Genomic DNA, 26833 nt, shown 5'->3' on the forward strand with positions numbered 1-26833 from the left:
CTGGGGTGTCAGAATGAGCTGCTGACAGTATTTCATTGTGTTCCTCATGACAGATACAACGACATATTCCACGGAGAGATCCGAGCACTTCAAACCCTGCCGAGACAAGGACCTTGCCTACTGTCTCAACGATGGCGAGTGCTTTGTGATTGAAACCTTGACCGGATCCCATAAACACTGTCGGTAAGTGCCTGCGGCGACTGACAGTCAGGGTAGGTCCTCAGAGAGGCCTGGAGATGGAAATCAGTGCTGAGCTCGAGAAACACAAAGTGATGCACATAGTCTGGTGCTGGAATGGCAGAATCAACATTCTATTTTTTTTTTTTTTTATATTGATCAGGTATGATTTTTTTTTAAAATTTATTTATTTATTTATTTTTTCAGTGGGTTTTGTCATACATTGACATGAATCAGCAATAGATTTACACGTATTCCCCATCCCGATCCCCCCTCCCACCTCCCTCTCCACCCGATTCCTCTGGGTCTTCCCAGTGCACCAGGCTCGAGCACTTGTCTCATGCATCCCACCTGGGCTGGTGACCTGTTTCACCATAGATAATATACATGCTGTTCTTTCGCAACATCCCACCCTCACCTTCTCCCACAGAGTTCAAAAGAGCTCGAGAAACACAAAGTGATGCACATAGTCTGGTGCTGGAATGGCAGAATCAACAGTCTTAATAGGGGAAGAACAAGGCTGGTATCCTTAGTATTTGAGGAAGATAAAACTGAATTTAAACAGACAAGACGAGTTTTACCTGCTCAAGTAAAGGAAGATTTTCTTTCATATGTAACAATTTAATAGAAATAATTTTTTATTCACTTTAGAAATCTATATTTTTGGTGTGGGATTTAGTTACATATGCTCATACTCAGAAAGAGTCTCTTCCTGGTGACCTACAGATTGTGACATGACAAAGCAAACTGCTCATCTAAGATCTAGAGCCTCAATGTTTATTGTGAACCAAACTCCAGAGGCTATAACTGTGTCCAGAGAAAACCACATCTTATTCTGATTCTGCCCCTGTTGACTAATTTCAATCCCCCCCCCCTTTTTTTTTAACACCTCTGATGATGAAATATTCTCCAGCAAGATGCTGTAAATGAAATCATAGTCCTGTTATAGTCTAGGTAGAGAACTACTCAGGGAAAATTCCTGGTGGAGATCAAGAAGGTGTATAATTGGTTTTTAGAGACATAAGGTTATATAACTGCTAAAAATAAAAACAAGTGGAGATAAATAGTTGGTCTTGTAGACACTGCAGCTTTAAGCCTCCATAGAAGAATCAAATTAACATCCAAAAAATACTTCCCACAGAGCTTTTATTTTCAGCGCTACCCTGGTAATTTGTTTTTCCTTGCAATTGTATATGCTTCAGTGATTACATATATCCACACCCCTTTCCTTCTCTTTATTTACTCTTCTCATATGACACAGTTATTAAATTAATTATTCTGAATCGTGAAGCATGGAAAATTATGACTTTCTTCTCTTGCTATTGCTATTATAAAACTTTATTCCATGTTGTTTTATTAAGATGGCACAGAGAAATGTGTCTTATGGTTTTGAACTTAGAATGTGTCAGCAAATCCTGCCTGGCTCCACAAGCCAGCTTTGGTTCAAGAGGATGGGGGTATGAGGTGCTATAGTGGCCAGTGACACAGGTTTGGAAGAACTGATCAATGATAGTGGCTGATCTCTGTAAAAGCCACCATGTAGCCCATGGCCTTTCTTCACCCTTCACATGGTGGCTTTCATGTGACGTGGGTGCCATTACACTGACTTCATTTACAAAACTTACAACCCATTTATGTTCTCTGTAAACCTGAGTTAGGGATCAAAGGCAGTGGGAGAGGTTCCTTTCCACATTTCTCTTCTCTTGCTGTATTTATTAGATCAGTGCAGATACAGGTAGAAAAGACATAGGTGACTTGAAGACCTCAAAAGAAAAGCCAAGAATGAGCTATCATTTCAAATCACAAAGTGCCTCCATTCTCTTATAGATATCCAACCATGTGTTACTGTTGCCTTTGCCAATCCAGTGGTGTCATGTGTAACAGATAGTGCCATCAAATAAGTTTGAATTTATAATTTATTGAAGGGATGAATCAGAAGTCTTAGCTAAGGCGGTGATGGTGTTTTTCGATGGTGTTTTACCCCAGGGAAGCTTCAGATCAGGCCCCGCCACTATGTGCAGGCAGGTCTGATTTATCTTTTCCAACAGTGAGAATGTCAAAAACAAAACAAGAATTCCTATTGTTTAACATACATCCTTGCTATATTCGCTGTTAAGTTCATGGGTATATTAGTTTGCTAGGGCAACTGTAGCCTAGTACTGCAGACTGGGTGATGTAAACAACAGAAGTATATTTTAACACAGTTTCTGGAGCCTCGAAGTCTAAGATCAGGGTATCAGCAGCGTTGTTTCCTTAAGGGCCACAAGGGAAGGATCTCTTCCAGGCCTCTCCCCTCAGCTTATGGATGACGAACTTTTCTGTGTGCCTTTTCATGTTCTTTCCTCTGTACAAGTCTTTATCCAAATCTGCTTTTTCAAAAAGGACACCAGTCCTATTGGATTAAGGTCTACGCTAATGGCTCTATTTTAACTTGAATGCATCTGTAGACTCTTCAAATTTGGTCACATTTTGAGGTCCTAAAGGTTAGCACTTTAGCATATGAGTTATTTGGGAGACACAATCCAATCTGTGACAGTGGATCTCAGGTCCAGAAAAAAAAAAATCCTTTTCTTTTGCACATGTGTACATGTCTAATTTTTTTAAAACATAGACAAGCAAAGGTATATCTGTGGTTTGGCTGGAAATGTGTAATAATTTTGGCCTCTGTCTTCATATTTCGTGCATATTTCAGCACAGACAACCTGTTATTTAACATAGAGTCACAACATAGCTAATCATGACAAAAGACCAGCCTAAGACAGGACTGGAACTCGAGTAGGTTAATAGATGCCTATAAATCTCCTAGTAGTGTATATGAATAAATCACACATCGCATGTGTCAGCGATTCATCTCCCAGGCTTTGCTGTGAATAAAAGGCTTGCATTTGTTCCTGCTTCAGCCACTTCTAAGAATTCCAATGTAGTTATTCATAATGTGCCATTTTGTACAGTGCTCTAATATGTTTCATTTATTCTCCTCCACTCGACAAATGTTTATTGAGCATCTCTTATCACCAAGATACTGTTGAATAAATAAATACAGAAATGAACTTCTGAATTAAATGGCACTGCAGTTTGTAATGCACTTGGAGTAAGTGAAATACTTCATCTTCAGGAAAGAAAGAAAACAAGAGAAATGACTTTCATGTGACTGGCATGCTACCGGGGCTATGTTACTGATGTTTTACTAAGCAGATTATGTCATAGGTTAAAGAAACCACAAGTTAGTAGATTGGAGCAACAGTGTTAATGGGTACACCTGCATCTAGCTCATTAAGTAGTTTGCTTTTTACACATATGCAAAGCCTAAACATTCAAACCTAAGACAAGTTAAGATTATATATGTATTTTTAGTATTTTAAAAATAAATTGCAATCCCACTGATCTGAATCAAGGTATGTTTTTTCCCATGTTGCGATCATGGTGGAACAATTTTGTTTCCTTGCCAAGGAAGAGTAGTAACAAAAAATGAAAATTACCTAAAATTTCCCATCCTTCCTGATAGAGATCCTGAAAGTGTGTGCTCCAAACTGCAAATTCTTGCTATAAGGGGCACTTCATGGTTTTCTGTTTGTTATTTTCTCAGTCTTTAGTGCATTTTCAAATCTTTGCAAAAACTATTTATAGTGAAGATAGTTAGAAATTATAACACAAACTAATGAAAATTTAAGAGGAACACCAAGATCCTAAAATAACGTGATAGGTTTTAAAGAATAATAAATAGATTGGCAAACCTGGTATTGCTAAATTTACAATTTAAGTCACAGATCATTGGTTGGCTGATTAGTAAAAGCAGAACCTTTTGTATTGTGGAGGTTAGTGCAGAATAAAGAAATATTCATAAATTGGGAAAATGAGTCTGGTTTTTGTGTAAATGTGGTTGACTTATCAGGTAAAACATCAAAGTTGAATTTTTACTTCTTCTATACTAAAAGTTGTTAATGAATTTAAAAGGTAATATAATAAAGTATTAGAGAAAATGGTAAATAAAATTATATATTCCTTTACATCAGCAATTGAAGATAAAAGAAAAAAGCAATGAGCAAAAAACAATGAAAGGAAAAATGAACAACCTTGATGCAGCTTTTTTTTTTTTTATCTGAATGTCATAAGTCAGAAACAAAATTGAAAGAAGTGTCAGTAAACTACAATAAGCATGGCAAGGAAGTGATATTTTGATGAAGTCACATGGATCGATAAGAGTAACACTAAAATTAAACCTCGGTGGGAAAATGGGCAAAAGACAGGAACACCCTCTTCTCTTGAAATGGAATCCAAATAACCAATAAACATGAAAAATACTCAGTCTCACAGAGAAATGCAAATTAACTTGTTTGTTTGCTTATCATATATTATAATGATGTTTAAAAGTAGTTTGGCAAGGATGCAGTAAAAACCATCATCTCATTCACTAAACTCGATGGAGTGTACTTTGTTAAACATCTTCTGTAGGTGATGCATCAGTTTCTGTATCTTTACATTTTTTTTCTAAGAGTTAGCTTAGAGAAATGTATATGTATATTTGTTTTTAAGAGCACTCACTATAGGATTTGTAATAGCAAAACAAAGAAAACTTGAATTTTGATGTCTATATAATTCAGAATATATCTATACCATGGATGAATTCAACATAACTTGAATTTTCATAATTTTAAGACTATGAAAATGCTCGTTATATCATGTTATATACAAAAATCAGCATGTAGAACTATAAAAATGAACATAAATAGCAATCCAGTTCTGAAAAATAACTAAATAAAAAGGCTAATAGGATTTATAGCTGTTGTCTTCTTTGAACCCTGAGGTTTCCAAGATCATTACATTGCACATGTATTTCATTTACATAACATCTGGTTAAGACACTTGACCCATGCTTCTCATCTTTCCATTAAGAAAGATAGTGTCCCTGTCTTTGTTAAATGAAGGTCATTATAATTCGCTATTATTAGGCTGATAAGAGAACTTTCAAGTAAGCCATTCTAGATTAAACACTATAAAATTTGTTAGGATGTGTCTGCTCCTTTTATTAAATTTTCATTTATGCTCTTTATAATAATTTTCTATTCTGAATTTGTGTGTTTTGAAACATCAAAAAAATGGATTGAATAATGGGACGATACATTCTGTAGAAATTAAGCTGAGTAGAGAAGGAAAGGAAGTACTAGAAACACCTTGAATCAAAGTATCCTGAATAAAAGGGTATTCTCTAATATATTTATTTTTATGCCATTTCTAGAAATTTTCAGAACTTTGGAAATGGTGCCATTTGTAACATATTTCACTGGAGCTGAAAGTAGTAGGCATTGTAACTGAAAAGACTGCTAGGCATTTGAATGGACCAAACGTGTTTTGAGGCCAAATTCAAGTTAAAAGGATGTGTCTCTTCTGAATTGAAGCTCATTAAATGTTGCACCAGCCTTGCTACAGAAATGGATTTTCAGAACTTTGGAAAGCATAACATTTGAGCTAAATTTGACCTGTAGTGATCATTTTGGAAATCTATCAAGCAATTCATTTGAAGATGCTTGAATCACTTGTGGAACTGCTGGAAAGAGAGGCAAGCAGTCCACTAGCAACGATTGCCCGAGGCAGTACTTCCATAAAAGTGCTGATGGAATGTACAGCTAGCTGGGGAAAATGCTCCTAGGAGTTGGTGAGTGGAAGAGGGGGGGGTTTGGAAGAGGAGGAGAGCCCGACCAGGAGATGCTGTTCTTCACTGTATCTAGTTCTGCTTCAGTAGGTTTTGAAATCAAAGCTTGCATTTTTATTTGAATTGATTGGGCACAATGTAACGATATCCCTGTGATATACTATATAAAATTACAGGACCATCCCTATCAGTGCTTTGCTGCATCACTTTGGAAGTTCATTAGCTCTTCCACCCAGGAAAGATCCTCTTTATCATAAGTTTCTCCAGTAAGTGCTCTGAGAGTGGCCACTAATAATTCCCTGTGGTTGTAGCAAGTCAGAATGGAGATGGGGTTTTGGCACACATCCCTAAGCTCCATTGATGGGAGAGGATGGAGGCCGAAATGTCTATAAATCCAAGCCTAGTGGCAGAGTCTCAGTGGAGTGGAATTGAATAGCAGGGTGAAGAGCCTTGGAAGCATTTTCAAGTTCATCAGATAATTGTGCTCAGGAAAATGTTAGCCACAGCCCAGACGTAATTTGAGTAATTTGCAGCAGCCATGTTCATACTAGGTGGTCTACTGACTGCCCTTGTCAAGAAGAAGTGAGCCAAGTAATCACCATGCATCTGTTTCTTTTCTGTGGATGACAATTATCAAAATAGTCTCATTAACTCAGAAAGCAAACAAACCAAGAACAACAACACAGTGAATGTAGTTTTGCAACTTTAGGACTCCTAGGCAGAGGTTTACTTCTTCCAGTTTAAACTGTTTACATTCCACCAGAGCTGGTGTTACTTAAAGGGCTACCGAAATACCAGAAGACCAGAAAAGCACATTTGATAAAGAATAACAGCACATCTTTTAGTTGATAACCATAGGTTTTTTTTTTTTTTAATTTAACTTTAATATTTCATTACTTGATTAGCAGCTCTCCTTAAGGCATGAAATGGTTTCTTTAGGTAGTTGTTTATGATTGGGGTTTTTTTGTTGTATCAGAACCATTTGTGTTTTTAAATTGCTTTCTCACATGATTTAGGGTAAGAGGTATGTGAGGCAAATGTGGGTGTTCAAGATGAAGATACTTGAGTTAAAGGCTCTATTTGGCTTTATGCTGGCTGTGTGTGTTTTTGCCTGGTCATTTAATCAGAAACTTCAGTCTTCTATTTAAAAAAGAGAGAGAGAGAACATATATGTGCCAGCCAACCAGACACATTAATACCTGCCCCCAAAATGTTGATGCTAGAATTGAAAGCAGCAGCATTAGAAAAACACTAAATATATAATAGACATTACACATTTAGAACATATAATTCTTCTTCCTCTTTTCTACCCATGTTGAAACCAAAAAAAAGCATGTATGCTGGAATCCTATGAGAGAAATTGAGTGGGTCTCATCTGCTTATTTCATTAAGAGAAGTCTTAGGCTCAAAAGGGGGAGATCACTTGACTTGTACCAGGGCTTCGAGGTGGGTACGCAGTCTCCCAGCACACAGAGTTCAGCTTAGACCTACCAGTGTAAGTTAAAGAAAACTCACTCAGAGACTTATTTAAAAACACAATAATACCTGATCATGGGCAAGAACACTTTTCAGAATCAAGGATCATTGTAGCTATTCAAGCAGTAAATTTAGGAGAAAAGCAGGAACAAGAGGCCATCTTTTGTTAGGGGAATTCTCTCTGTTGACAATTCATGAAGAGAGGAATCCCCTCTTATTCTTCGTACCATTCAGGTGGAGGACCCTTCACGTATTTTCTCTACAACAGCCCTGGTTCTGCCTCTCCAGGCATTTGCTTCCTGCAGGTAGCGGGTCACAGTTCTGTTTTGGTTGGGGCAGTCTGGGAGCTTCTGCACCACCAGAATGCTGTGATTTGCATATGCCATAGTTCAAGTGGAGGATAGGTTATTTAACTAAGTTTAATTAAATAACTAAGAGTGTATATCCATAAGTATCATTTTAAATAGTGATGGACTGTTTGTACGGATGTGAACCACACTAACCAGGGTACCACAGACCCTGCTGGGCAGAACATCTGAGCCATCACTGTACTGATCTGAGAACGTTTTGCAAATGTCTGCCTGAAGAAACTGCCCAGCAGGGTCTGTGGTACCTTTGTCTACACATACACCAAGATGTCAGTCTTTGTGTATACTCCAATAACTATACTCCCTAAGTGGAAAAGCATATGCAAATCTACCTGATAGAATAAACCCAGGGAATGCCTATATGATGCATCCTATGTGTCGGGCACCCATAGCAGCCCTGGAGGGAAGTAGCAATGACTGAGGCCAAGGGCATTTCTCACGTTATACAACAGTGGAGTAAGGACTCAGACTAAGTTAGCTGACTCTAGGGTCAAAGCACTTACCCCCTCCACTAACATCTTTTCTTTAAAATCCTATTGGTCCAGGGATTATAAAATCCCAACTGCTTAAAAATACCACCAGGGAAGCCCATATAAGCTCTAGTATCTTCTAAGATATCAGTATTTGTTATATATCAGTAATGATATATAACTAATATGTGCATAATTTAATTATCCAGCATATTATAATTTGAATGACAATATTATTGTCATCAAAACCGCAAAATGTTTAAGATATAACTGGCAATTTTAATAATTTCTTATGTAAAATAAGCATAAAACCAACAATGCCCTAAGCTAACTAGGACATATGGTTGCCCTAATTTTAATTTCAGCAAAACTCAATTTTGTGGAAAAACAGACCACCATTTGCTACATAAATGCTGTATTTTCTTAGTATAAATTTCATGATACTATACAACTTCTGTATTGCTGTTCCCACTTTCCCCAAGTTAGCTAAGAGTTCTCAGAGTCACTAAATATCTGCAGGGTCTCTCCATCATACCCCAAATCTGTAATCTGTTAAATACATACCAACATCCGATTAGTGTTCTCTTCAGTATTCTTAGCTATTATTTGTGAAAATGACAAAATGTGATGGGAGAACCGAGCCCCCCTTGTTTTAAGGAAAGAAGTCATAGACAGTGTTCCTGAAGTTTAACTTGCTATGCATCTCTACAACTTTGTTTAATTTTTTATATGATCACAGCTATTCTGGTAGTTCTATGATCACAGGAAAACAGCTTGAAGCAAAATCAATTCTATATACATACCGGTGTGCACGCACACACACACATCTTCTATACTTATTAGGCAGTCAATACAGGGCACTGAGATTCAATAGCAAACTATGAACAATGGTCCCTTCCTTTACCGAACTTGTTTGTTGGAGCACCAGGCAGTCAACACAATCTAACATTACAGGATGCCATAAACACTGATAATCACTGGGAAGGAACCTAAACTCACACTTGGTTCAGCAAGGAAATCCTTACCAGACTGGTAAATTTGGAGGAAATATCTTCATCAAGTATATTTACATACAATCCCCATTGCAAGTTTAAAGAAATCAAATATAACATTAAGATAAGGAATGGGGAAAAAATGAAAACAATAACATTGTATGGGGAATATCTTGTTTGGAGATATGTCACCTTTGAGTGATATAGAATGTGTTTGTAGGTATATATATCACATGTCAGTGGTACAGAATATATGTTTTGTCCTCTCCTTTGTCGTTCAGTCACCAAGTCGTGTCTGACTTTTCGTGACCCCATGGTCTGCAGTACACCAGGCTTCTCTGTCTTTCACCATCTCCCAGAGTCCTAAACTAAAAAATAAATGGCAGCTGTATGCATTATTCTCATCATTCCCCAATGTTTATTATGCATAGTCAATGTTCCAGATCCATGTAATAGGAATATAGTGATGAATATTCCCAGAAGAAATCAGAAGAGCAGTTGAGAAGGTCCATGTCTAGTTCAATTCAATGTAACAAGTTCTGTCATCTGTTAGCATCCAATCTATATGAACTATATGTACATAGCTCATATCTGCAGAGAAGAATCCAAAACCCACTAGACTGAAGCCAAGAAGAGCTTCTGAGAGGAACATACGAATTGCACTTGGAAAGATAAGAACCTACTCATTTCTTATTTTGAAGCCTGCTCTTGTTTGCCAACCATGGCATGGAGAATTGAGCTGCTGTTGGGAAAAGTTCCCTTCAAACCACAAGGAGGAGATTTCAAAATTATTTAGATGCAAGTAAGAATAATCACTTTCATATCATAAATTCTTTATGCAATTGATCATTTTTTTTCTGAATTATTTCCTTGAGTTATTTCCTCTCTTGTGTCCAGACAGTTCTCAAAAATGTATCAAGGTATGATTACTTTTTTTTAAGGCTCACTGGGATATAGGAATATTTCTTATTACAAAGTGTTTAAATATTTTATACTTTACAACTTAAAATGTTATTATATATGTTTAACTAGTATTTATCAATTAAACAGTCAATCTGGTCTGCTACTGACCCTAATGGAGGCCACATAATCTGAACAATAATCAAGTAAAGTCATTCACTAGGTAATATGACTCCTAAGTTGCTGTATTCTTAGTGCTGGAGTAGAGAGGAATTTTAAAGTTCCAGTCAAATCGAAATATGGGAAAGTTAAATAATGAACATCTTAAAATTTTCAAAATTCTAAGCTCTTGGTTTTGTTTCAGAGAGACTTGTCCAAGATCACACATTCATTGCTAGCAGGTAGAATCCAGATTCCTGTCCTGTTAATCTCACTTGTTTATTTACCGTTGTTGGCATAAAAGGAAAGCCAGATAGAAAGCCCTCTCTCTGACTTCTGTCCTGCTTTGCTTTGGTTAAGATGTAATAACAGAGTCTTTGCCTTCCCCTTGCCCTGCACCTGCTTCCTTAGATATCCACATGTTTCTCAGAAATGGTACTATTGTCTTAGTACCTCCCCTTTTAGCTCAGCAGGTCCTGGGAAAGGGCCTGAATCTCACATGGAAACTGTAGCCGAGCAGAACCACCTTCTGTGTGAATGTCCAAAGAGAAGGAGCATGCTGAGGAAATTACAGGGGGGAATTTATCCAAATTTAATATGTGATCTCTGTCCTCAAAGCACCAAGGGTGGCTGAATAGGACAAGTAGGTGTTAAGATAATTTTCCTCTTTCTGACTTGCCTCTGTATGAGTCTCTAGGTCCATCCACAAATGGGCAAATGACATAATTTGTTCCTTTTTATAGTTGAGTAATATTGTATATATGTATCATAGCTTCTTTGTCCATTCATCTGTTGATTGACATTTAGGTTGCTTTCATGGTCTGTCTATTGTAAATAGTGCTACAGTGAACATTTTGGGGTGCATGTGTCTTTTGGAATTATGGTTTTCTCCAGGTATATGCCTAGGAGTGGGATTGCTGGGTCATATGGTAGTTCTATTTTTAGTTTTTTTTTAAGGAACCTCCATACTATTCCCCATAGTGACTGTATCAACTTACAGTCCCACCAACAGTGTAAGAGAGTTCCCTTTTCTCTATACCTTCGTTAGCATTTAGTGCTTGTAGACTTTTTTGATGATGGCCATTCTGATACATTGTGAGGTGGATCTCATGGTAGCTTGGATTTTCATTTCTCTAATAATTAATGACATTGAACATCTTTTCATGTGACTCTTGGCCATCCGTATGTCATCTTTGGAGAAATGTCTGTTTAGGTCTTCTGCTCACTTTTTGATTGGGTTGTTTGTGTTTTTGGTATTGAGCCGAATGAACTGTTTATATATTTTAGAGATTAATCCCTTGTCAGTTGCTTCATTTGAATATTTCTCCCATTCTGAGGGTTGTCTTTTCATCTTGTTTATGATTTCCTTTGCGCAAAAGATTTTAAGTTTCATTAGGTCTCATTTGTTTATTTTTGTCTTTTATTTTCATTACTCTAGGATGTGGGACAAAAAAAGATCTTGCTGTGATTTATGTCAGAGAGTGTTCTGTGTTTTCCTTTAAAAGTTTTATAGTGTCTGGCCTTACATTTAGGTCTTTGATCCATTTTGAATTTATTTCTGTGTATGGTGTTAAGAAGTGTTCTAATTTCATTTTTTTTGTTTTTTACATGTAGCTGTCCAGTTTTCCCAGAACCACTTATGGGATAGACTGTCTTTTCTCATTGTATATCGTTGCCTCCTTTGTCAAAGATAAGGTGACTATAGGTGCATGGGTTTATCTCTGGGCTTTCTATCCTGCACCATTGACCTATATTTCTGATTTTGTGCTGGTACCATTCTGTCTTGATTACGGTAGCTTTGTAGTATAGTGTGAACTCAGGGAGCCTGATTCTTTCAGCTTCATTTTTCTTTCTCAAGATTGCTTTGGCTGTTCAAGGCCTTTTGTGTTTCTGGTTGTTTTTCAGCTGCTAAGTCGTGTCTGACTCTTTGTGACCTAATCGACTGCAACACAACAGGTTCCTCGGTTCTTTACTAACTCCCGAAGTTTGTTCAAATTCATGTCCATTGAGTCAGTGATGCTCTATAACCATCTCATTCCCTGTCGCCCCCTTCTCCTTTTGCCTTCAGTCTTTCCCAGCATCAGAGACTTTTCCAATGAGTCAGCTCTTTGCATCAAGTGATCAAAGTATTAGAATTTCAGCATCAGTTCTTCCAATGAATATTCAGGGTTGATTTCCTTTAGGATTGACTAGTTTGATCTCCTTAATGTCCAAGGGACCCTCAAGAATCTTCTCCAGCACCACAATTCAAAAGCATCAATTCTTCAGTGCTCACCCTTCCTTATGGTCCAGTTCTCACATCTGTACATGACTGCTGGAAAAACTATAGCTTTGACTATATGGACCTGTACAAATTGTAAAATTTTTCTAATTCTGTGAAAAATGCCATTGGTAATTTGTTAGGGATTACATTGAATCTGTAGATTTGATAGGGATTGCACTGAATACTGTCCATTGCTTTGGGTAGTATAGTCATTTTCACAATACTGATTCTTCCAATCCAAGAACATGGTATATTTTTTCCATCTGTTTGTGTCATCTTTGATTTCATTCATTAATATGTTATAGTTTTCTGAGTACAGGTCTTTTGGCTCCTTATGTAGGTTTATTCCTGGGTATTTTGTTATTTTTCTTGCAATGATAAATGGGATTGCTTGGTTAATTTCTTTCTGATTTTTTTTAAGGCGTGATGATATTTTAAATTCCATTCCCTGAAACTCTGAGTTTTTATGTTGAGTGAAAAAAGCAGACAAGAGTATGGTTTTCAAACCTAACAAGTGTCACTTTGATTAAATTATGAAATCAAGATTCATTTTCTTTATCAAAAATTAATTTATAATTTCTATCTACATATATGAAATATTTGCAGAAAACTTAGTAGTTTTAAAAATTAATTTATTAACATTTTAAGTATAAGGAATGGTTTTCCAGCACTAAAATTTTCTTAACAAATTAAACATATCTATTCAAAGATGCCTTGACGATGGATCATTGTTGAATTATTCAGGGAGAATGTAAGACAGTTACATTTAAAGATACATACTGGCTTGTTCAAGTAAAATGTCCTATATTTCCCCAATTTAAAATGTATTTCTTTTCTCTAGCAGAGCTGGTATGGGGTTAGGAGATCAAAGTAAGATAGCCACATGGTGTTTCCCTTACAGTGGGGTCAGGTAGCATTTTGGCATAAATACTGACACTTCAATATGGCAGAAACCAGAGAAAGAAAGGTTGCAAGAGTTCCTAAAACAGGATGACTTTGCAGATTACCAAAGACTAGTTTATCATTTAAACACATCATAAACGCAGTTATAGCTCACATTGGAGAAAGAAGTTATTATTTCAATAGCAGACTTCATTAAATAAACAGACCCCAGGATTTGAGGCTGGCGAGTGCTCCGAAATGGGAGTGTGGAGATACTAAAATGATGCCAAGGCCAGCATGCCCTGAGCCTGGCCTCCCTGGAGTCCTCTGACAACACATTGATCCCAATGACCCTGTGCTCCTGAAGGGCAGAAATTCAATTAGGAACTCTCAGCTTTGAGCCTCAGGAAGGAGGGGTGTGTGTGTTAGTGGGAGGCTCCACAGCTGGAGGAAAACCATTCTCCAGCAGTTTTAAAACAGAGGCTAATAATAGAACAATGGAGAGTGAAAAACAATAAGCTGGAAAGAATTGGCAGAAAGGATGAGCTGATAAAGCATTTGCATTAAATAAGGTCATAATTTTTCTACAGTTTGGGTTGTTCTCGGGCTAATTTATAGTCACAATTGAAGTCACATGGAAGCCTTACTGTCTGTGACAAGGTTTTGTTTTTAGTGCTCTGGAAAGCTCTTTTCTTTCTGCCTGGGTTAGCATATGTGAAAGAAATAATGATTATTTTAATGATATTAAATAGTAGCTTTGATCTCTTCCCCCCACAAGCTAACTGAAACATTATCTGGATGTATGAAATGATTCACTTGTGAACAGAACTTCTATTATATTATTCCTGTGCAGCTGCCTGACTCTCTCACTAGCCTGTGAGCTCATCTTTGCTTCTGGAACCTGCCACCTACTCGTTAAAAAAAAAATTTTATGAATGAAACAAGCCTAGACCATACCTACTATCTGCATTTTTCAGAGGACAAATGTGAGGTGTTAATAGGGAGAAAAAAATGCTAATTGTCATCTTCCATTTTACAGTTACCAAGTGCAAGGCAGAAATCTTAGCTTTTCTGCACTACTTCCTAATTCCCTGTCTAGTCCTCATATTAAATCTGCAAAACAATGTCCTATTCCCATTTGATGGCAAGAAGGAATCTTGGAGAGGGCAGGTAGCTTCTTCAAAAACAGCTAGTAGGTGGAAGGATTGAGCACCAATCGCAGCTCTGTTGGACTCTCAAGCTCTTCATCTTCCAAACTTGTCAAACTTACACTGTTGTAAAATCATGAAGGTTGAAAGTTTAAAAATATAGATTCTCAGGCTCCTTCTCTGAATTTTCTAACTCAGGTTTTGAGACAGACCCCAAGAAGCAATGGTGCATTCAGATGACTCCAATATGGAGACAAATTAGGGAAGCAGTGAGACTTGTCACACTTTAATAAGTGGGTGAATCCTCTGGAAATTCTGTTCAACTGAAGATTCATGTAGAGTAGGCCTGGGATGGGACTCAGGATCTGTGTTTCTAATAATGGTCCAGGTGATGCCTATGCTGCTGGCCTAGAGGTCATACTTAGAGAAGTGAGAAACTAAGTCTGTTGGGCTGCCCAGCACAGGATGCAACCCTAACCCCTATCTTAGAGGGCTTTTCATAATTCTGTCAGTATGGTATATCCTCCACCCATATGCAGTTCAATAATTATATCAGAGCAAGATTTTCTGCATATACTTGAGAATATGTTTGTGACACTTTGGGAACCCTTATATATCTCTACTAGTTAGCTTATTAATTCACATATGTGCTAAATGAGAATCCCTGGGTACCAGCAAAGTGATATCATCCTATACCCATTGCATTCACAGCCATTTTATAAGCCAGTGCCTTATCAGGTTTCTATTATATCAGGGTGATTTTATATACCACATCTGTGATTTGTAGGTTTAGGGTGGACGATTAGTAGTTTCTCCAAGGAGAAAGGTTCAAGTTGAAGGGAAATGTTCTTTGCATCATTCAGAGTAATGTATACAATATTTGTTAAAAGTTGACAATAATCACATTTCCCCAGGAATTTGGTTCAACCATGATAATTTATCTAAGGCTTTTTAAAAAAAATACTATTTTCAAACAAAGAAATCCATCATGGGTAAACATAACATGGTGGTAAGCAGGTTTTGTTAAAGGACAGCTCTGATTTATAGAAATGATACTCTAAATCTAGGCTGTGTCACTTTCTCGCTGTGTGACATTGGGTCATATCTTACCTTCTGTGAACCTTAATTTCTTCATTGTAAAATAGCATGATTGGAGATAATTTCCAAGGTCACTGCCAGTTTTAAGATCAGGTGAAGAAACTGAGTGATCTCTTGCATTGTCACCTTTGTCAGTAACACCATGTGTTTCACTGAAGTTCCGTTAAGGAAAAGCAGAGGGATTTCAGAAAGAGCAAACCTTTCTGGAAGAAAACATAGCTATTCTGTCTTTTGAAGAACAAAAGATGAAATTCTAAATTAAGAAGGACATGCATCTCACAGAAAAGGTGGTGCAAAGCAAACTGATTACGTATCTGTGCTGGTGCTTTACAGACTGGCATGTTCATGTACTTACCTGTTGATTTTTAAAACAAAGATTCAATGGGTCAAGGGTGGGACTGTGAAATTCTGATTTTCTCATAAGCCTTTGGATTCCGTGGTGTTACTGGTTGTGGACCCGGCTTTGGATGGTAAAGTTCTATGCCCATGGGCTTGAAGCTTACCTGTGTGTACAATCACCCAGGGAAACTCAACATTCACATGCAGAATAAGTGTATCTGGATTTCTGTAATATATATATGTATGTATGTATGTATATGTACTGTGAGCTAAGTTGTTTTATGTGTGTCCAACTCTGTGCAACATTATGGACTGGAACCTGCCAGGCTCCTCTGTCCATGGGATTCTGCAGGCAAGAATACTGGAGTGGGTTGCTATTTCCTCCTCCATGGGATCTTCCCAACCCAGGGATGGAACCTGCGTCTCCTGCATCTCCTGTGTGTATACATCTACATCTACATCTATTTGACTTGAACAAGAGAAATTTATTGTCTCAGAGTTGTGGATGCTAGAAGTCTGTGAGCAAGGTTGGCAAGGTCAGTTTCTTCCGAGGCCTCTCTCCTTGGTTTGTTGATGGCCGTCTTCTTCCTGTGTCTTCACGTGGTCTGTCTCATGTGTGTGTTTGCATCCTTATCTCCTCTTCTTATAAGGACATCAGTCATATTGGATGACAGCCCACCCTAATGACTTCATTTACCTTTCTTTGTCCTATAAAGACCCTGTCTCCACTACTAGGGGTACTAGGGGTTAGGATGAATTTTGCAGAATGGGGGAGGGGGGCACATTTTAGACCATAATCCATGGTAAGGGTGGAAAACAAAGGAAGGATTGTAGGTAAAGAATACTCTAAGCACTTAACCCTATTGCAGGTTAGCTTTCTCATCTTTTAAACAGGATAGGCAAATCTATGTTAGGGGTTGGAGATTGGATGAGCAGATGCATCTGAAGCCCCGGGTAGTGGAAGTGATGGGGGCGGGGCTGCTTCTGCTTTAGATGGAAGGACCATGGTACTCTTGCCTCTCTCCCTGTAGAAGTCTATATTTCTAAAGCTCCCAAGTAACTCAAGTGAGCAACCAGCATTGAGAGCCACTGATCTTTACCTACTATTGTCCTAGTAGTCATGGTACTCATGTTTAGCAAAGTGTTCCTTAGAGGCATGTTTAGAAATTTTCTAATGCTCTTCTCTCATCCTCTCTCTTTTCATTCTTTCTCTTCCATCTAGCCTTCTGTATACACTGATTGAGCATTCACTGTCTGTCAAGCCTGTACTAGTAGCTCAGTGAAATTAGTGCATAGATAGAATATTTGTCATGTGCTGCTTCTTTGGAATTGAAACCTAGAAGTGAAATTTCTTGGCCCAAGGGGATGACCATTTTCATGGCTCTTGACCCAGGAATAACTTTCCTGCATGTGAGCTCCTGTTTGCTAATTTAATAAGTATAAGCTTGCCACTTATTATTATCTCATGCCAGTGTCTTTGATTAATAGGTGCTTTACATCCTTTAAATAGATATTATGTGAACTTTTGTTTTTACTTAACAAGTGAATTTTTGAAGGTAATGACAAGAGAATAAGGAATTTTAAGCCAGTAACATGTTCCCTTTATTACATCTATTATATAGATCTGTAGAAGCTGCCAGTTTATTCTGTGTTGGAAAGCTCAGTACATTCCTTTTTAGCATTTTTTTTTTTAATTTAAACTTGTTCTCTCTTCAGAGAAGGCAATGGCACCCCACTCCAGTACTCTTGCCTGGAAAATCCCATGGACGGAGGAGCCTGGTGGGCTGCGGTCCATGGGGTCGCTGAGGGTTGGACACGACTGTGCAACTTCACTTTCACTTTTCACTTTCATGCATTGGAGAGGGAAATGGCAACCCACTCCAGTGTTCTTGCCTGGAGAACAAGCCTCCTCCAGCCCACGGTGGAGCCTGGTGGGCTGCCGTCTATGGGGTTGCGCAGAGTAGGACACGGCTGATGTAACTTAGCAGCAGCAGCAGCAAACTGGTTCTCTTAGTTTTGAAAGTATCAGACATTCTGATGGGACAAGAGTAAATAATTTTTATGCATCTCTGTATGCTTGGGTGTTTGTGTGTGCGTGTGTGTGTGTGTGTGTGAGCGCCCCTTCCCAAACCCCTTGGAATGCAGAATTCTCAAGAACAATCCATCAGTGTAATAAGGAGCTAAAGGTATTTTAGGAGAGGAGAGATCAAGAACCAAAATCATGCTCCTCCAAATTCAAAGTGAAGGGGTCTTGTCTAGGAAGAACAGAATAATCTGATTATCAGAAGAAAGGGACACCAGCAGCTCCAAAGATGAGCTCACAGTAGGAGAAGGCAAAAGAGTGGAGTGGGGACACAGGCTAGAAGCTGAGCTGCTTTTATATTGCTGTATAGTGGAACATTCACTTATGGCTTCTCTAGTTGGCGATTTTGAGTGGGAGTTAAAAAATCCTATACTGCGGAGCAGAGAGACTAAACCCCTCTAGGTCAGGATTTCTGCAAACAAAGCTTCCAAGGCTTGATGGATGTAGAATTCTTTTGAAGCCTTACCACGTTCCTCAATAGTGCCACCTTGTGGCAGAGACTAGAGTAACAATGCTTGTAACTGATGGAACGTCTTCCACTGAGTGAATTAGAAAGGGGGAAAAAAGATTTGACCAATCAATGAAATGGAAAATCTTGGGTATTCAGCCACTAATGTTAGAACACTTGAGAACTTCCTGCAATTGTTTATGGAGAATTGTTTTGTTTTTCTGGTTTGTTTAGAAGGATTATTTTAGTTGCAGGGGAGAGAACTAATGGAAGGAATAGTTAAACTTCTAACTTCTGGACTTCCCTTGTGGTCCAGTGGTTAAGACTTTCATTGCAGAGGGTGTGGGTTGGATCCCTGATCCTGGAAGTAAGATCACACATGGTGTGACAAGCAAACAAAGCTTCTAACTTCCCTAACGTTAGCCTAGAGGAACTCTGGAAAGACAGCATCAACACAGGAAAAACATTGTGAGCAAACCCTATGAAAAACCAGTTGAGAGGAGAGAGTTTTGAATGTCCAAGTATGTACAGTTGAAAACCTAGAGTAGGAGGCAGCTGGTACTCTTGTGGGGTAACCCGGGGAAGGAGCTGCTAGATGTTTGCTCTTCATTTTCCCCATCTGTGGTGTGGTCTGGTGTACTGGTATTCATGCCAGAGTGGCACAATCTGTAAGACTGAGGCCACCAATAAAGTCAAAGCAGTGCCCATGACTGGGGAACAGAAGGAACACAGATGAGAGCTCATTAGGATTAGGCAGTCATTTCCTCATCTGTCTGTCTCCAAACACCTGCAAGTGATGGGTCACACTGAAAGGGTAGTTCTTCCTAAAGATTCTGCTTCCCTACTGGGGCACTGAGGATGAAGTCCGGATCTGAGGAATGGTTTGGTATAGGACAGAGTGAAGTTAACTGTGGATTCCTGACACCTAGAATTCTCACTTCAAGCTCATTTTACTTCCATTCTGAGAATGTCTAGTCTTTGTCCCTGCTCCATTTTCATTGCCTGAAAAGTGAACAACACTTTTGGAGGGAAATGAGGTTCACATCCCTGATCAGTGACTAAGGACCAGCGCTATCTTAAAAAAGCATGAATCAGAGCCTTTAGATTTAGAAAAATTGAGACAATGATCTACAGAAATATTAGTAGTGAGAATTTAAAGAGGAAATATAGATGGATTTGAAGGAGGCAAATCACAAGATTTATCTGCTAGAGGGGAAAGAAAGGTCTGAGAGAAAGGACATTCAAAGAGACTGACAAATTTCTGGTTTGGACATCTGGGCAGCATCATTAATTGAGCTAATGAAACAAAACTAAACATTAGAACAAAATTTATATCACTCCACTAGCTTTAAGAATAGTCACCTTCTTTCTAGTCAGTTTTATCATTTGTAAAGTGGATATGATAATAACTACCTGCTCAGTCAGATTGCTGATAGGATTAAACTTGGTTTATCCTGGACATGCCAGAACACATGCTTGTTTTCTATATTGAAAAAACGATAAAACAGCCAGGTCATTATTGTAAAATCTTTTCTTTCCTATGTTAATGTGCTCCTTACATTTGTATCCATATGTATATGTGTATAAATGTGTGCATTTTTGCGGGGGGTATTTAAATAATATTTCCTCTTGTATGCCATTCCACATTGCTTTAATTAGCTTAACTTTTGAATGAGTTTTAATTCTTCGTACTACAACTTAGTTTTTCTTCACTGTTATACTTTATTCAACTATACTTTGATATCCTCAAATGATAAAAACCCATTTTATTAAGATTTATATTTGTTTTATTTATATTACTTTTAAAGAGATAAAATCCCATTTTATTATATTTATAGACTCCAGATTAAAAAGAAAAAAAAAGACAGTGGCAATACCAGCCTCCAGGGAGAAGTGCTATTAATATTAGACTCTTATTAATACATAGACTCTTGACTAGAGATACTCATTTTGTAAATATTTCATTTTTTCTTCCACATAAGTGGTATTTCTGTGCATTTATTCAAGTGGTTATGCAGTACACTCTTGATAGTTTATGGATTTCTGTCCTCTTCCACAGTCCTTGTTGACAATTTTAAACATGTTATCTTTTAATTGGTTAACTAGTAGTATTTGGTCCCTGGTGGCTCAGATAGTAAAGAATCTGTCTGCAGTGCAGGAGACCTGGGTTGGGAAGATCCCCTGGAGAAGAAAATAGCAACCAACTCCAGTATATTTCTTGCCTGGAGAATTCCATGGACAGAATAGCCTAGCGGCTACAGTCCACAGGGTTGTAATGAGTTGGACACGACTGAATGACTAACACCCCCCCCCCCCCACACACACAGTATATGGTAGCTGATAAGTATATATAGATGTAGATAAGTGTGTATGTAGGTATAGGAAAGGTACTAATTTTTGTATTTTTATCTTATATCTAGATAACTATGAACTAAACATCAGTAGATTTGAATTGAGTTGTTGCCTTTTTCAGGCTTGTAATCATGCAGAATGAAAATAATTTATCTTTTGCTTTATTGACTTCCATTATTAAATTTTCTTGTTTTCCACATATTATTGTATTGATTTAGCAGTCCAAACTGATATTAAATAAGATAGTTTATTAAAAATATTTTTATTTTGTACCAGACTATAGTTAGTCAGTATATTTCGATGTATTTTTATTGTGTATGGATAAATATTTGTGTATAAATCTTTTTAACAGAACACATCGAATGGAATACTTTATGCTCATTAATATTCATAGGGTGTATTAAAATAATAGTTTCGCCTATATAGAGATATCCTCATGTTCATCTGCCCAGTCTGTCAGTCATGTCTGACTCTTTTGCAGCTCCATGGACTGTAGCTCAATAGGCTCCCTCTATCCATTTAATTTTCCCTGCTAGAATACTGGAGTGGGTTGCCAGTCCCTTCTCCAGGGGAGCTTCCTGACCCAGGAATTGAACCCAGGTCTCCTGCCTTACAGGATCATAGTGGCAATCAAATGAGCTATTTTGTTTAATCAGTTCTGGGATTTTTTTTTTTTTTCACATTTTCACTACTTTGTGATCAAAGTTTGTCTTCTGGTCAATATGACTGGTTAACCTGTTTTCTGATCAGAGGGTGCCAGAAGCAAAATTTGTGGAGTGGGTATCCACAGTTTGGAAGAAAATGCTGGAAACCATAGTGGAACATCACCAGTGCTCTTAAATGCACAGAGAACGGTATTAGGTGACAAGTCATAGGCACTGACAGCTCAGTCAGAGTCTTTCCAAAAAGCTAGGCTTAAATGGAAGGATGTGTTAGGAAAACCTTCACAAAATCACTTCATTAATTTTCTTATTATCTATCCATGAGAAAGATTATAATATAAATCTATGTGAAATAATCAGTGAACTGTTTTGTATGAATATAGTTAAGATTCTATATGACAAGAAGGCATTGTGTCATGGTTTAAGTGGTAACCTTTTCTAATCTAATGATAGAATGATGATGTGACTTGCAATTGACAGTATCTTAGATTTGATGAAATACAGAAAATCAAGTGATATAACACATTGCCTGACATGTTTCTTTACTGTAGACCTGAGTTTGATCCCTTGGTTGGAAAGATCCCCTGGAGAAGGGAATGACTATCCACTCTAGTATTATTACCTGGAGAATTTCATGGATAAAGGAGCCTGCCAAGCTACAGTCCATGGGTAGCAAAGAGTTGGACACAACTGAGTGACCATCACTTTCACCTTCATAGGATAAACTTAATCCTATTGCTTAATTGCAACTGCTAGTAATGTACTTAAGATTTTAATTTAATATCTATTAATGAAATTGATCTGGCTTAAATTTTTATTGAAGCTCTATTACATTAGATATATTTTAATTTTGTTCCACAGAATACCTTAAAAAATCTCCAGTTATTCCCCAAATTTCAGAAAAGTTTTTGCAATGGATGTATTAAGGTTGCTTTGTATGTTAAGTGAATTTACCAATAAATGAACCTACCAGGATCCCTTTCAGTAGGATAGTTTTTTTGACAGTTTTGTCACTATCTTCGTATTTTCTGTAACTCAGGAAAATATTGTCCATTTATTTTATCATACAATTAAAATATATTTATGTATCTCCTTTTCTGAATTTTTTTTCCTTCCAATTGAGTGCATTTATTAGGCCATTGAGTATATTCTTAGACTTTCATTGAATTTTAGCTTTATTTTTTTTTACTTATTAAAATTATTTGCTTTTATCTCTTAAAACATTTTTTTTAGCATTTACGTCATTATAGGGTAATTTTGGTTAAGTTAGGCTAAAAGCTTTATTTACATTTTCTTTCTAATAACAAAAGTACTATATACTATGCCTTTTTTATGTGAGTTGCTTGTAATTTTTTTTAAAGTAGGATGTTACTGTGCCCTAAATTTCCCTCTTGACTCAATTGTTATGTGGCAAAGAGATTAAAAGCATAAAAAGATAATTATGTTCAAAATTGTATTTGAAAGGTTTACATCACTGTTGTTTGAGATTGTGACCTATAAGCATATAAGTCACATTTGTACATCTACATGGCTAACTACGCCTGTCTTAGAATAAGTAAGGATTTTCATCATGAACAAATTAGTAGGACTTTTTTTCTAAATATTTCATTAAAAAGGCATTCTGTTAACTCAAAGATGCAGCATTCAAAATCTTTCTATTTAATTACCCTTGTTAATGATGCTGTTATATCCTTTATACCTTTCTGTTTTACAAGTCAGATATGTTTATAATCATTTATCACTCCTGTACTTAAGAAACAATTTTACAGCATAGCAAAACATTAATCTTCAATTCATTTCAAATAAAACCTTTTGACATAGTTAATTTTTAATATAATTTTATCACTATAAGCTGCCATCATTGATTTACTTAATACCTTAATCTATTATATTAATATTGACAGGCTTACTTAATTTTATTCACATTTGAGTGGTCATTTTATTAGCATTAAAAAAACATTTCTATTTTTTAAGTTTCTCTTTATACATGACTCATAGTGGGATTTTGTTTTGCTTTAATAGACTTTGTATAGGTATATGTGTGTGTTATACTTATTTTCTTAATCAGTCAAGACCAGCAGTGGGTGTTGCCTGCTAAGTCGCTTCAGTTGTGACCGACTCTTTGCGACCCTGTGGACTCTAGCCCACAGGCTCCTGTGTCCATGGGGTTCTCTAGGCAAGAATACTGGAATTGGTTGCCATTTCCTCCTTCAGGGGATCTTCCCAACCTGGGAATAGAACCAGTGTCTCTTGCAGCTCCTGCAGTGCAGGTGAATTCTTTACCACTGAGCCAGTGGAGAAGCCCAAGACCAGCAGTAATGCATAAAAATTCTTTCGGACAAAAGATGCAAAAAAATAATTCTGGAACAGAAAATGTGGATAATGCACAAAATGAATGAATTGACATTCACTGATAGGCGATATCTCAGAAACCACATGACCAAGCATCTTTCACTTTTACAGAACATTGCGCAAAGCTTCCTCTCATCACTGAGCTGAGTTTTAGAAGAAGCATAATTAAAATGGAGAGAATCCATTCAAAGAATGAGGGACAATGTTTCATAGGCAAGCAAATCATAATATTGATATTTCAAATCATGATATTGATATTGTTGCTATACATTTTAAGTTACTAATTTTAGATACAGGGATAGGACACAAATTTTGTTTAAAAGTACTTAGTGAGGTATGTTTAGAAGATAGATTGCCCTAATGGAAATTGTAAAGAGATGAGGATGGGGGAGGGAGGGGGAAAGGAACTGGAAGAAGGAAACAAAAAGAAAAAAAAAAAAAGGAAAGAAAAAGAGGAGAGAAAGGAAAGTAAAAGAAGAAAAGAGTAAATAATATGTTTTAGACATTAAACCATATTTGTTCTTCTCAAATTGTTTTTCTCTGGACATTCTTTAATTTTTGTCATGAGAATGATTTAATTTTAAAACTAATTAATTTAAATGTAAGATATGTTTTGAGCAATACTAGTGAATTATGATTAAGCTGGAGGAAAAATTGTCAATAAAATCATTTTTCCATAAGACTTATACATGAGATATGTTATTACATATAGTTTAAGCACATTTGTTTACTTTTGTCTCCCATTAATCTACTCTTTCCTGTTGGAGAACAACAAATCTAATATTTTGGTGCATTTTTTAAGGACATGAAAAAAGTTTTAATAATTGTTTATAAGCAGCTAAATTTCAGTTACATAAATCCTCAAGCTTAGAAACATTTCTTTGGTATTTGGACAGACAAACCATTATTTTTAGTATGGCTCCTTATTAATGGTCTTTTTATGCAAGGAGATAAGGAATGCAAACACTAACAATAAAATGACATGAGTTTGTTTGGGTATTAAATTGTTAATCATGTATTTGTCTAATATAATTGAGGTGTGTTGAGCTTGAGAGTAAGATATTCAGCTTGTTTTGTTATATAACAATATAATAAACTGTTATATAGAATTGTTACAAAATAATAAATTCTCAATTTTGGCTTAAAACAGTATAGAGCAAAGTCTTCATATATGTATTTTCAATTTTTTTCCCTCTTATTGAATATTTTTCCATTTTTTTCTGAAGAATTCTTGTAAAATGATTAAATTAAAAAAATAAAATGGTTAAATTGAGGTCACAAAAAAGTGTTATTGACTCATTTGGAAGATATTTTCATTTATATTTCTGAAAGATATGCTTTTTTTATGTCACATTAAACAAAAATCAACTATCCAGTAATACATCTTATAAAATCAGTTCTTTGTAGCTGTTGTTCTAAACACAGGAGTTAGTTCGATCTGTAAGTCTTTTTTCTAATATGCCACATCAAGTTTCATCTTCTTCCCCAGTTACTTTTCCAGTCTTAGCCTTTTTTTTTTTTTTGCCTTGCTTATAAGAAATAAAAACCATTACTTTTTAAACTTTTATATGTTTGACTTGTTTTAAACAATTTTATGTTTTCTCATAAAACAAAAACATAAGTATGTTCATCATTCAAATCTCTTCATTGTCTTAAAAGCTGCATTTTCAAGAAGGATTACACCCAGCTGCTTTGATTGACATTCCTGTTTCCTCTTATTCATCTAATGGCGCTGCCAGGCTGATTGGCTGACATTGTCATAGGCTGGTGCATGGACCCATACTGTATCCTCTGTCTTCCAGCTGTTCACACCAACATCCTTGCTTTTCAGAAGGTCATATGCAAGAAAATGAGTGTACCCTAATAAACAGGGAGAGGAAAGACTGAACATTATGAAAATTCTCTTAGCTTGCAAATATATTCAAATTTGATCTTAATAGATGGAACTTCATGTTTGCCTGTGAACTGCATTTTCCTGCAAAATCAATCAGGAAGGGAAGGTTAATTCCGGACATATATCAGCAATGTACACAAATCTCTGATTATCTACTTTTGTGACTTCTACTGCCATCATTTATCTTCCAGAAAGATTTCTCATTTAAAAGTAAATCCATAATTAAAATAAGAGAAAATAATTTTCATGGCATTAATATAAAGCCAGAAATTGTGTGTGTGTGTTTGTAGGAAGGAAGGCTGTGTTTACTTCAGAAAAAAAGTCTCAATTATATATAATGAGATACCAAATTTTAACCCGTCATTATGACAAAGAACAGAATTTCATATGTTATTGAGAAGGTAGGAAAATAAGAATAGGTGTACACAGCGGGAGTGCAAATTGCTACACTGGCGGGCAGTTTGTTTCTAAATTAGAAATGTACCTAATCCTTTGATTCAGCACTCCCCTTTCTAGGGTTGAACCTTATAAATATCCTAGCACAGTGAAAAGTAATTTTACAATAAAGATATTCATCACTTCATTGAAATAACAAAAGGTTAGAAACAAATGTCCTTCAGTGGAAGAATTGTTGAATATGTTATGGGACTCTTGTCAGCGCTAAACGAATGTGTCCTAAAAATAGAAGACAGAAGATTTTTAGGAAAAAATGTGGGATATATTCTCTGATTTTTTTTCAGATTTAATATATTTATTTTATTGAAATAAAATTTATTTACAATGTTGTGTTAATTTCTCTTGTATGGCACAGTGATTCAATTAAGAGTCTTCTCCAGCACCACAACTCAAAAGCTTCAGTTCTTGAGCCCTCAGCCTTCTTTATGTTCCAGCTCTCACGTCCATACATGAATACTGTAAATATCAGCTTTGAATATATGAATCTTTGCTGGCAGAGTGACATCTCTGCTTTTTAATATGCTGTCTAGGTTTGTTATAGCTTTCCTTCCAAGAAACAAGCATCTTTTAATTTTATGTCAGTGGTCACCATCTGCAGTGATTTTGGAGCCCAAGGTAATAAAATCTGTCATTGACTCTACATTTTCCCCTTTTATTTGCCATG

General features: G+C 36.6%; 1 protein-coding gene across 1 annotated transcript in view; it reads left to right on the plus strand.

Moving 5' to 3' along the window:
* NRG3 (neuregulin 3) overlaps positions 1-26833 on the plus strand; it is a 682154-nt gene that overhangs the window by 12741 nt on the left and 642580 nt on the right. The window contains exon 3 of the mRNA XM_061161321.1: positions 54-183. Within this exon, the coding sequence (XP_061017304.1) occupies positions 54-183 (130 nt within the window). The remainder of the gene's footprint in view (positions 1-53; positions 184-26833) is intronic.

Source organism: Dama dama, chromosome 15 (genome assembly GCF_033118175.1).
Source record: "Dama dama isolate Ldn47 chromosome 15, ASM3311817v1, whole genome shotgun sequence".
NCBI classification, from domain to species: Eukaryota; Metazoa; Chordata; class Mammalia; order Artiodactyla; family Cervidae; genus Dama; species Dama dama.